The sequence below is a fragment of the Malus domestica genome, chromosome 03 (assembly GCF_042453785.1).
Source record: "Malus domestica chromosome 03, GDT2T_hap1".
NCBI classification, from domain to species: domain Eukaryota; kingdom Viridiplantae; phylum Streptophyta; class Magnoliopsida; order Rosales; family Rosaceae; genus Malus; species Malus domestica.
In genome coordinates this window covers 33,704,100-33,716,197 of record NC_091663.1, presented here as the reverse complement: position 1 = coordinate 33,716,197, position 12,098 = coordinate 33,704,100, and the positions used below count along the sequence as shown (strand labels likewise).

At 36.7% G+C, this 12,098-nt stretch overlaps 1 protein-coding gene across 1 annotated transcript; it reads left to right on the top strand.

The window, feature by feature from the left end:
* Nucleotides 1–6,817: 6,817 nt before the first annotated feature.
* On the top strand, nucleotides 6,818–11,963 carry LOC103432087 (mitogen-activated protein kinase 19-like). The gene is made up of 10 exons (XM_029100303.2): nucleotides 6,818–7,400; nucleotides 8,335–8,743; nucleotides 8,973–9,100; nucleotides 9,214–9,273; nucleotides 9,782–9,931; nucleotides 10,071–10,223; nucleotides 10,339–10,550; nucleotides 10,643–10,744; nucleotides 10,859–11,019; nucleotides 11,380–11,963. The coding sequence occupies exons 1-10, from the start codon at nucleotides 7,374–7,376 to the stop codon at nucleotides 11,808–11,810; spliced, it is 1,833 nt and encodes a 610-aa protein (XP_028956136.2). The 5' UTR covers nucleotides 6,818–7,373; the 3' UTR covers nucleotides 11,811–11,963.
* The last annotated feature ends 135 nt before the right edge of the window (nucleotides 11,964–12,098 follow it).

Genomic DNA, 12,098 nt, shown 5'->3' with positions numbered 1-12,098 from the left:
GTAGAATAGTTGTTGGCTTCTAGTGAGTAGTTGATATAAGTCATCTTTGCCATCTGTTCATTGTTTGTGTTATATGAGCTTCAAATTGTTGTAGTGGTGTGTTGACATAACCCTCGATCAGTTGATGTTTGTAACCAATGCTTGTATTTCACGTTTTGTTTGATGCGCGCATACATATATAATTTGGCTTCAATCGGCCACAAACGTTCCCATTGAATGCACGTATAGTTTTCTTTCGTCAGCCCTAGTGTAAGCATATTATATGTCCACGTTGGTTGTAGTTTTGTGCATGAATGTGTACGTATGTCCATATATACAGATTGAGATTCACTTCGGATCTTTGTGTCTATAGTGTGAGGACTGAAAGATCCAGACGACTTAATTTCAATATAGCCTCCATTTGCCCATCTTGATGTCCCTGGCTCAATTCACAAAACCTCAAAAACTTGAATGACTTTGATCTCTACTTCTCTTCAACGATCCAAACTCTCATTCTGCAGCCTTCGCAAATAGGAATGCGGAGTGTAACTCATTCCCTATGTACGACCCAGGGCCAACCCTAAGGGTAGCAGAGGTAGGCGGTCGTCTAGGGCCCCCAAGTTCGGAGGGGGCCCCAAATTTTTTTATACATCCTATATATAAAATATAAATAAAGAAAACGTAACAAGCATCAAGATTATTTCGTGGGTACAGTGGAAACGGTTCCACTCCATTTTCATTGGGGTGGGCGGTTTGAAACACCTTGTATATGACATCCCACATCGCCCAGGGGAGTGATCCTTAAATGTATATTCTCATCCCTACCTAGCACGATGCCTTTTGGGAGCTCACTGGCTTAGGGTTCCGTCGGAACTCCGAAGTTAAGCGAGAAGGGGGCCAAAGCACTCCCATGATGGGTGATCCACTGGGAAGTTGCTCGTGAGTTCCCAAAAATAAAACCGTGAGGGAATGGTAAGTCCAAAGCGGATAATATCGTGCTACGGTGGTGGAACGGGCCCGGGATGTGGTGAACCCGAGCCAGGATGTGACTGACACACCCCGACCGAGGTTAAGGCATGTTGGCCGTCACGTGAGAGTGACGTAGCCATGTGCACAGTGCGGAAGCGATAAAGATAGCAAATACACGAATAATTGAAAACCAAATTACTAGAGTGCACTACTAAACGAAAGTGATATGAGTTGGTTACAATAATGAACACTCCTAATCAGAGCATAATAAGTCTAGGTGTAGTCCAGTAGGACAAGTACTAGTTACACAGTACCAGGAATGTCCTACTATTATTCAAATAAGTCAGAACTGTCGACGATCCCGAGCCACTAACAACAACTTACTTAGAACCTGGAGGGGCGCAAAACAGAAAACGTGAGTGGGCAAAAACAAATGTTTTACAAAAAAACATTTCATTTATCAACATACTAACCCCTCGCTGTAAAACATGTAAGATTTTCCCATAATTCATAGCTCAAACTCAATCTAGCCAGAGTCACTACTATGACCTATACGGCAATATACTGCACATAAGTCAGAACCACTGAAAAGGGTCTGTACGATAAAATTGGGTGAAATATAATTATGCTAAACTCTATTCTCTCATAATAGCCGGACAATAGTTCGCTAGTCACCTACAAGTCGGAACCATGAATAAGGTCTGTACGACAAGACTGTGCACTTAAGTTGGATCCAATATGAGCATATAGTGTGGGAGGTGACATAAATAAACAGGCATGTACTTCATATCTCTGGCTAATTCACAATCACCTTAGGTGCAGCTTTATGAGCTCAACATTACTTAATCACATATCACATATCACATCATCAATGATTCACACAACCAAACATAATTTACCTGAACTCACATGTGCCTCCACAGCACCACATTTATAAATGTATGCAATCATGCAAGGCATATTCAAAATATAGAAGCATTTGGCATATTATTTCAAAGCATACTTTCTTTAAAAATGCATTTCTGGGAAATATATCAAGTGTATAAATATATATTGAAAACAAAAGCCCACTCACTGATAAGTCGAAGGGTCATAACCCCCGAGTTGCCCGTGTATACGCTCGTCCTCGGGATAGGTCTCACCTATATGCGAATTAACTATAAGAACGTTATTTTTAAACACATATACAAAACTAGCCAATAACTTCTCATACATTACTCAAAATGGGTATATGAATATACCACAGTGATCTACACAACCTCAGGATCATCCCCATATTTTTAGAAAAAAATTTGGAAGCCTCACGCGTCCCCACGCGCCGACAATGGCACGGCCAGACGTGCCCCCCACGCGCGGCCATGTGCCAGGCACACTGACGGTGTCAATTGACGCCGTCAGGTATATTCCAGGAATATTCCGTCAAACTTGACGGAATATTCTGTCACCTTCAACCTTGGGACTCCGGCGACCGTCGCCGTCGCCGGAAAACTGGGAATTTTTAAAACCTTGATTTCTCACTCGTTTCTCAACCATTTTTCATGCAATTGGTACCAAAATGAAGCTAAGGACATCTACAATCACGTTATACCATTTTAAAGCTCTAAAAGTCACGGGATCTCACCGGAGAATTCCAAGAAAAACCAGCCAAGCTTCATCCACACGATCCCGACCTCCAAAACCTTCAAACAAAACTCTCCGAGCTTCCTTGATACCTCACTAAGCTTCCTACAAGCTTGAAATTTCCAAAAACACGAGATTTAACGTTTGCATGAATAGTACCCTAAATCGGGGTTATGGTTTCAACGTGAAAATGAAGCTATCCTTACCTGAAAATGGTCTAGATGTGTTCCTGAGTTTGCAAGGAACACAATGGTGCCTTCAACGTCCTCGATCCGTCACGATTCAATGGGTTTTGGGTTTGAGTTCGTACGGAAGAGAAGAGAGAGAGATAGAGAGAGTCCGAGGGACAGAGAGAGAACACGAGAGGGAAGAGAGAGAAAGGAGAAGTGATATGTGTGGTCCAAACTAATCAACACCCAATCAAAACCAAAGTTTCTTAGTTCCTAAGTGGTTCCAAAAACTTAGGAAAATTCAAATAATTTCATTTCAAAACAAATCACACACCACACTTCTTAATGTCCAAGGGTAATCTAGTCTTTTCACATTAGCGATAAATATTTCTTGGGACGGGCTATGACATTGTAGGTGGCATTAGTTTTTGCTTTTTTCAAATCTATGAAATTAAAGATAAATTGCTCTTTAAAAATTTAAAATTACAAGAATCAAAAGGAGTTAAAATAATTCAACAAATATTAATTTTGAATGAATTTAAAATTTTCAACTTTAGAAAAAAAATAACAAAACTTCATGTTAGTGGGTGGTTTATGTTTAAATTCTTATTTATTTTCAAAAATATTTTTAATATAAATTGTATAAATAGAAAAAACTTGAGTTTCTTAAATAAAAAAATACAAAGGCCAATTGTCACATGCCTACATGTGTGACAAGAGGCTAGTGAAATTAATGGCCTCAATATGTACAAATGCATTTTTTTTCTTTTGCTTTTGAAAATAACCTAAAAAATAACAAAAACCAGAATAATCATAACTTTGTAATCATTTTTCTTTCAACTTCCCAGCCTTTCTATTTCTATTGAATGTTTAAGCAACTATCACTTGGTCCTGAAGATTGGAATTTGAGGTAACCATAACTTTGACTTTAAATTTTCTTTTTCAATAATTTATTTTTAAACTAGGTTATTCTAAAATTTGATTCGCGAGTGTGTGTTGATTTTAGAAAGAACGCAAGAGAACCACTTGGCGTTGTTGAGTTATTATATTCGTCAATCAAGTTTTATTGTTTTTTACTCTCTTGATCATCAAGTTTTATTGCTCTTCACTCTCAATCTCTTGACTGCAAACACTTAGTGCATTTGCGTCTAAAGACATGTGACATGTAATATTAAGTAATGTTAGTATCTCTTTTCTTTTGATATGAATTTTTAATGATATTCGATGAAGAAATAGACTTTTAATGTAATTAGCGATTTTTTTTTACTACATACCAATATACAAAGAGTTGGAGATCTGAGAATTTTAGGGCCCCACTTTGAAGACTCGCCTAAGGTCCCCAAATTCTCAGGGTCGGCCTTGGTATGCCCATGGGATCATCACTACACCAACGTGTTTCTTGAGAGAGAGAGAGAGAGGGTGGCACTATTGGTTGTGTAGAGATTCAAGCAGAAACAGCAATGCATGAAAATAACGTGGTCCAGGAAAATCATGTTGCAACTCACGATATATACTAGTCGAAGAGATGGAACAGTAGTTGTACTTGTAGGAACGCCGACGTAATCTGCATGGTCCGAATTTGTGGCTATGTACTATGACTTTGGCGGCCAAATTGATGACGCGCGATGAAGAAGATTAAGATATTTTGAGTTGGTGACCTTAATCTTCAGGCAAGTTGACTAGTTCTCATATATAAATATTAGAAGTCAACAGTATTGTTTGTGTTCAACTACTTTTTCCTACATATTTAATTTCTCATATAGAACCAATACAATAACTTTGGTAAAATAACTGTATATATAGTGTACTAATGGCATCCTCATAATGCATATAATGATTGAAGTTTTATTCTCTTGGTCATTTGGTAAACAAAGTGAGACAATATTCAAGGACGGATTCAAAAATAATCTTGGGTGGACAAAATATGACGGCTTATGAGTAGTTGTGGAAAAACACTTTAAAATTAAACGACACTATTATAAATCATAAAGGAAACAACATTACAACTTTCAAAAATGAAAGCTTATATGCTTTTCCAATTTCATCTCGAGAATTAGGATACTCTGACATTGGAGGCCAAAGTCTTGGGTATGCAGGAAGATTAACTAAGATTTCATCCAATTTCATTCTCTTGGAAGATTCATTACTTGGATTAGTTTGGTTGTGATGGTGGTGGTGGTGGTGATGGTTTCTTACCCTTAGTTATATTCAAATACCTCTCCTCATCAATTAACCGATCATAATTCAAATTCCCAATTAACTAATCAACAAATTAAAATTAATAATCAAGGTTAAACATCACAAAATCACAACTAACATAAACCCAATTCATAATAATCACCAACTCACCATCCTAAACTTAAGCAATAATGGGAATTAAAACAAAAATGGAAATACATATTGGAACTAAGAAATTGAAAATTTAGGTTAAAAATACATGCTTGTTCTTCTCTATATTTTCTTGTTGGTGGACGGATCTTAGCAATGGTGGAGAGATTAAAAAAGGAAGTGGAGCTGAATAATTTTGAGTCTTCAAGAGTGAACGACGTGAAATAGCGTGTGCATGGAGGAAATAGGAGAAAAATGGCTGCTGACATCACGAAGGGATCTCTCAAATCCCTGAAAAAACGACATGTAGTTTTTTCTTTCTTTGAGCTACACATCGTTTTTCTTTTACTTAAGTTAAGGACTAAAACAGCGTCATTTTGAAGAGTACATATGCTGATTTAATTTGATGTCGAACTTTTTTCTTTTGAAATCAATGTTGTCAATTTTGATTTTCTATTTCGTTTCATCCTTTGGTAATGACAAAAAAGGAAAGGTTTAGATCACAAGATGACTTGTGGAATGACCAAAGCAAATATTTAGGGCAAATAGCAAGTGACATTTTGCCACAGTAATAAAAAAAAGTTGAATCCTTACATAATCATGTGAATCTGAATCCTATCAGTAACTAATTTAGCATCTAATATAACAAAATGACTTTTTTTATTAGCACCCCACATATTGTTGAATGCATCCTACAAAAAATTTAATATTAAATTACTTATTTATTATACTATACAATGACAATTTCGACCTTATTAAGTTTAAAAAAAAAAATTTCCAAGTGAATAAAACTTCCCACCCTCCATTGTTGAACAAAATTCTAACTAATGAAACTACAAACACATTGATTGAGAAAACCTAACAAAATGTCTATGAATATGCCAATGCTATTGATCACTTTGACTGCAAGAAATTATTTTCTCTCCAACCACACATTTTATCACATCCCGGCATTTACTATGTCGAAAAACATCAGAACTTATGCCTTTGAACCAACTCTGTGAATTGCAATGTTAATAGCTTGAAACTTTCAATAATTCTTTTTTATTTTTTATTTTTTTTGTTATAGAAAAGTTACATAAGATCTTGAGTTTGAATAATTCTTGAGTTTGGAAGTGACATAAGATTTTTCAATCTGCACAAAGATAAAAAAATTTAAGATAAGTGTTAGCGTCCAAATCGGTTAATGATAATATGCTCTCAAGCTGGAAACGAAAAACAAGTCAATCACATAAGTAATTAGCCTAGGAACAACATGGTATCTAGATTCAATCCATCAAAATTAAAAATGAGTATTATAAAATTTGAAGAAATTGGGGTGTATATAGAAATATAATGTGTGTTTTGAGAATGTGGGGTGTGAGAGTATTATGGAGAGGTATGTGGGGTATATAAAGATAATTTTTAATTGAAAAATTAAGTATGAAGTATATTAAGTATGTGAGATTTATTCAACAATTTGTAAAGTGTTAATATAATAAGCCTAACAAAATTTATAATTAGACGAAAAAATAGAATATTTAGGACAAATATTAACTTCATCGTAAAAATAAAAAAGCTCGTAAAAAGTCTCAACACGTGTAAATATAGTTTAGTGGATTCAAATAGGATAAGATGGAATTTATTATTCTCTATGTCTAAACATCCAAAGAGGCATGATATTTGAATGAATTACCAATACGGCCACTGACATATACGCCAGCAGTACACCGTACACACTTTGTAAAGAGATTAATTGGACGGAGAAATTTCAAAATATAAAAAAAATGTCCGTTGTGGTGGATAAAACGAAAAAAATCAAAATTATCAATTAAATCCCCAAAATTTAAGCAAATACGACCATCTCTCTCCGCTCCTTTCTTTGAATTCCCTTCCACTGCTCTCCGATCCGCCACCGCCACTGCCGCCCTGCTGGATCTCTCGTTCCCAAAGAGAGCCTAGGGTTTCCAATTTCAAATTTCGAACAATCCTGGGGGTTTGGAAATTGGATTTTTCCAAAGTTTCTAGGGTTTCCGTTTCAGTTTGTTATTGAAATTTCTGAATTTGGGGTTGATTTTGGGATTGCTGGATCTTGGGGAAATTGGGGAATTGAGGGGAGGGTGTGGATTTGGATGAGAGAGGAGGTTGGTGGTGTATTTGTTTGTGCTAGAAAGGACTTTGGCCTCGTCGTTCGGACTGGTGCAAATGTGGATAGTTTAGTTTTCTTCTTGGACTTCTTCATACAAAGATTTTGTATCTAGAACTTTATCAGTCGTCGTTTTCCTTCGAGTTCGAATTTTGTTCGATTACTAGAAGAGCAAGACGAAGATGATGCGTCCTGATCACCAAAATAAGGTATCTTTCTCTCTCTCTGGAATTTTTTGGGCTTTTTCAAGACCTGGGTTGGGGTTATCATCATCCATTTGACTGCTAAGAGAATGTGTTCGGGAATTTGAAAGATATCATTCAAAATTTAATGGATTTATGATTTTCTTTAATATTATTTTATTGGGTTTTGTAAGCCTGAATTTTCACCATATTATCAATGCCTGTAAGACTAATACTAAGCCCAGTTTGGTTTTTTGGTGGCATTTTTTTTTTCCAGTTTCCTGTTTCTTGGGTGAACTGTTCAATTGCTATTTCTATTGTGTTTTCTGTTGATGCTACTGTTTTTGTAGTAATTTTTTGAGCTATTTATCTTGTTTTGGTCACTCTTACAAGCAGAATGGTTTAATTAAAGAATGTGCTTTGGATATTCTTTTTATGTGGTTTTGGTCAGATTGTGTTTTATTTTTTGTTTTCTGTTTCTTTGTTGTGGAACTGCATTTCAAAGCAAGGAATCTAGTCTTTTTATAACTGTACTCCACCATAGCATACTGTTTTACTCTGCTCCCTTTTCTTCTGGCACCTGATTCTATTACTTTGTTGGAGGGCCGTATGAGTATAGTTATCACAATGTATGTCTTTGGTTCCTGTTTGAACAGAAATGGTGTCTTGGTAACTCTTTAACATAACTCTTCAACTGAGATACGTGAATGAAACCTTGACCTGAGGAAGAAGCATTTGTTATGAAATAATTGGTGCTTTTGTGATCTATCTTAGGCTGTTTTTTTTTCGGATCATAAAAAATTTGCTGGATTTTTCTGCTTACCACCTAGTCTGTCATAAAACTTATGTTATGACATTGTATTTTGTTGTACAAAAGGAAGTTAGAATTTGTTTGATTTTTGAAATTTATGTGTATAATATATGCACGTGTTTTTCTAAATGTATTCTTTCTATTTTTCAGGAGCTGAAAGAGATGGACTTTTTCACCGAATATGGTGAAGCTAATAGATATAAGATTCTCGAAGTCATAGGGAAGGGAAGTTATGGGGTTGTTTGTGCAGCTATTGACACACATACTGGGGAGAAAGTTGCAATAAAGAAAATACATGATATCTTTGAGCACATCTCTGATGCCTTTAGGATCTTGCGTGAAGTTAAGTTGCTTAGACTTTTAAGACATCCTGATATTGTTGAAATTAAGAGGATCATGTTGCCACCTTCAAAGAAAGAGTTCAAAGATATTTATGTTGTTTTTGAGCTCATGGAGTCAGATCTTCACCAAGTTATCAAGGCTAATGATGACTTGACCCGCGAACACCTTCAATTCTTTCTTTACCAGATGTTACGTGCTTTGAAATATATGCATACAGGTGACTCTCCTGTTTTTCTCATTTATGCTCATTGTTCTTTATTGGTTTTTCCCATAAATTGTTAAATTTCATAAATAATGTGTTTAAATATCGAATGTCTCCATAGTTGTATTAATTCTTCAATGGTAGATATATTCTCATTTTAGTTTTTTATTATTTATGGAAACCCAAGAGTGAATTTCATGATTAGGTCTGCACTATGACCTAAGAATTAGTGTTTTGGTTGCAGCAAATGTGTATCATCGAGATCTTAAGCCAAAAAATATACTGGCAAATGCAAATTGCAAGCTCAAAGTTTGTGATTTTGGACTAGCAAGAGTTGCCTTTAATGATACTCCAACAACAATATTTTGGACAGTGAGTCATTTTCAATCTCCAATTTCCTTTAACAGAATTTTATTACTTGTTAATTGTTTCAATCCTGCGCAATAAATAATGGCATTGATGTTGCTTCTTTGATGCACTTATAGGACTATGTTGCTACAAGATGGTATAGAGCTCCAGAATTATGTGGGTCATTCCTTTCCAAGGTATGCCTTTTCTAACATCAGTGACTTGTGTTCAGATTTCAGAGCCAATGCCAATATAAATAGATCATGCTCCTTTTTTTTTTTTGGAGGTGTTGTTATGATGCTGTATGGTTTGTTATTGACCTTTCTCGTCTCACAGTCTCTTGTGGCGTTGCCTAAATACATTTATTTTCAACTTGTTTTAAAGTGAGTTTACTTTTGAAATAAGAAGTTTGATTGGCAATTTAGAGCCAAATAAGCATTGGAAATTTACTTGGCTTGACATAGATGAAATCATGCATTTATTTCTGTCTGGAGTGTTTTCTCTTCTGAGTGCTTTATAGTAAGCAGTAATACTAGATTATAATAATTCTTGTTCAGGGAGGACTATTGAATTCTCCTGGAAGTTGTATCTGTCAGTCAGGTAATTGAGTCAGGTTATGTCCGTTTCTCTGGAGTGGTTCAAGTGCTTCATGAGCTTTCTAATTCTGGTTCGATGATCTGATTTTTGCTTGCTTCTTGTATGCAGTACACACCTGCAATTGATATATGGAGTATTGGCTGCATCTTTGCCGAGGTATTGACAGGGAAGCCATTGTTTCCGGGTAAAAGCGTTATTCATCAATTAGATTTGATCACTGATCTCCTCGGAACACCTCCGCTCGAGACCATCTCTGGAGTATGTGCCATTTATTCCTCTCTCTCTCTCTCTCTCTCTCTCATTCAGTCTCTCACTCACTCAAAAGCACACATGCATATTGGTGAGTTTGCTGTTTTTTCTCTAGTTACTAATGCTATGGCTATTTCTTTACATTCAGGTTAGAAATGAGAAGGCAAGGAAATACTTGGAAATGCAGAGAAAACCTCCTGTGCCGTTTACACAAAAATTTCCTAAAGCAGATCCTCTAGCACTGCGCCTATTACAAAGGCTATTGGCTTTTGACCCAAAGGATAGACCAACTGCTGAGCAGGTTTGTGCCAGATAAAGATTTACTAAAAATGCATCTAGCAAGTAGATTTGGGGAGCTTGTTCTTCTCTTTGTTTAACAGAGGTGGACTAAAACTTTTTCTCTTTGTTTTACACAGGCACTAGCTGATCCTTACTTCAAGGGTCTAGCCAAAGTTGAGAGAGAACCTTCTTGTCAGCCTATTTCGAAGATGGAATTTGAATTTGAAAGGCGTAGAGTCACAAAGGAGGACATCAGGGAGCTAATTTACCGGGAAATACTAGAATACCATCCTCAGCTACTTAAGGACTACATGAATGGGACTGAAGGCACAAGTTTTATGTATCCGAGGTTGAAATTTTATTTCTTAACAATCCTATCACAGTTTTTCGTCATATAGAGTTTGCTGTTTCCATAATATTTATAATATTTCTTCAATGCAGTGCAATAGGCCAATTCAGAAAGCAGTTTGCTTATCTTGAGGAAAATGGTGGGAAAAGTGGACCGGTTATTCCTCCAGAGAGGAAGCATGTCTCCCTTCCACGGTATGTTATTTTCAAGCTCCTTTTGGTGTTGGTCAATGTTAGTCTTGTGCTATCATCAGGTAAAAATGTTGATTTTGGGATTTTTTCTTTGATTATCGATGTCCTTGTTTTCAGATCCACCGTTCACTCAAGTACAGTCCCCCCTAATGCACAGTCAAATTTGGTCTCGTATGAGAACCGACAGACACAAGAGGCTTCTAGCAGTTTTAGAGTAACGGACACAATTTCTGGAAATGCACCAAAAGTTTCAAGGCCACCACCGAGGGTGCCAACAGGTAATCCACTGCCTTGTAATAATACCTAGCTAATCTTATTTTAAGGTATGCAATTTCAAATTAGAATTGGCAGAATTTATCATGATCTAGTGATGATTTATCAATAACCCAATTTATGCTCTTTCTTTTTCTGCAACACCACTTCTTCTGACACTATTGCCTAACAAGCAGCATGTTCTGGCCCTTCGGAATATGAGTTTCAGAAGCACAAATGACTTTATTTTTGTCATTCGTATGATTTACTAGCCATGTCACGCCCAGGTTCAAATAAAACCCCAGCATGGCATAGCATATAGCATTGGTGCATCTGTTTGTTTTGTTTATGCTCTAGTAGTGTTAATAATTTTCCTTACCCTACAGCAAAACCTGGGCGAGTTGTTGGACCAATTCTTCCATACGAGAATGGCAGAAATGTGAAGGAAATGTATGATCCGAGGATGTTATACAGAAACGCAGTTCCTCCTCAGTCTGTCTCTCCACACTGCTTCTTCAGAATTCATACTGCCAATCAAGACAAGGCTGGAGTGGAGGTGCAGAGGTATGAATCACATGCTAAACTGCAACCCCAACCCGAACAGTGCAACTTAGCAGCAAAGTCTTCTCCGGGCATGGCCATTGAAGTCAATACGAACCCATACTACCCGCCACCCGCCAAAGTAGATCAATTAAACTCGATAGATTCAAAATTACTGCACGCGCAATCTCAGTTTGGTCCTGTAGGTGCCGCAGCTGTAGCTGTAGCTGCAGCTGCTCACCGGAACACTGGAGCTGTTCAGTATGGATTGTCTTGAGTGGGTTCAATATCAAAGAGGGGTGGTAGTCTTCATATTTGAGGAGGGTGGAGTGATTGTATAAAATCCATTTTTTTCCCCTTCCAATTGTGCCTTGTGTAATTATGTGTATGCACTATTGGGTATTAATAATAATCAAGTGTTATTTTCTAATCCTGGATGAACATTGACTAATGGAAGTTTGAGGGCAAAATCTTGAGTGTTGTCCCAGAAACTTGGTCATGTGATGAGTACTATAGAGTGACGGGTGGAATAGACTAATGATAAAGAAATCACAAGTAAGCCACT

What these genes read in the sequence shown, in the direction of transcription:
- LOC103432087 (XM_029100303.2), top strand. Translation starts at nt 7,374, where the DNA reads ATGATGCGTCCTGATCACCAAAATAAG. An exon ending in CAACAACAATATTTTGGACA is followed by an intron (nt 9,101 to 9,213) that starts GTGAGTCATTTT and finishes ATGCACTTATAG; the next exon opens with GACTATGTTGCTACAAGATG. An exon ending in ATAGACCAACTGCTGAGCAG is followed by an intron (nt 10,224 to 10,338) that starts GTTTGTGCCAGA and finishes TGTTTTACACAG; the next exon opens with GCACTAGCTGATCCTTACTT.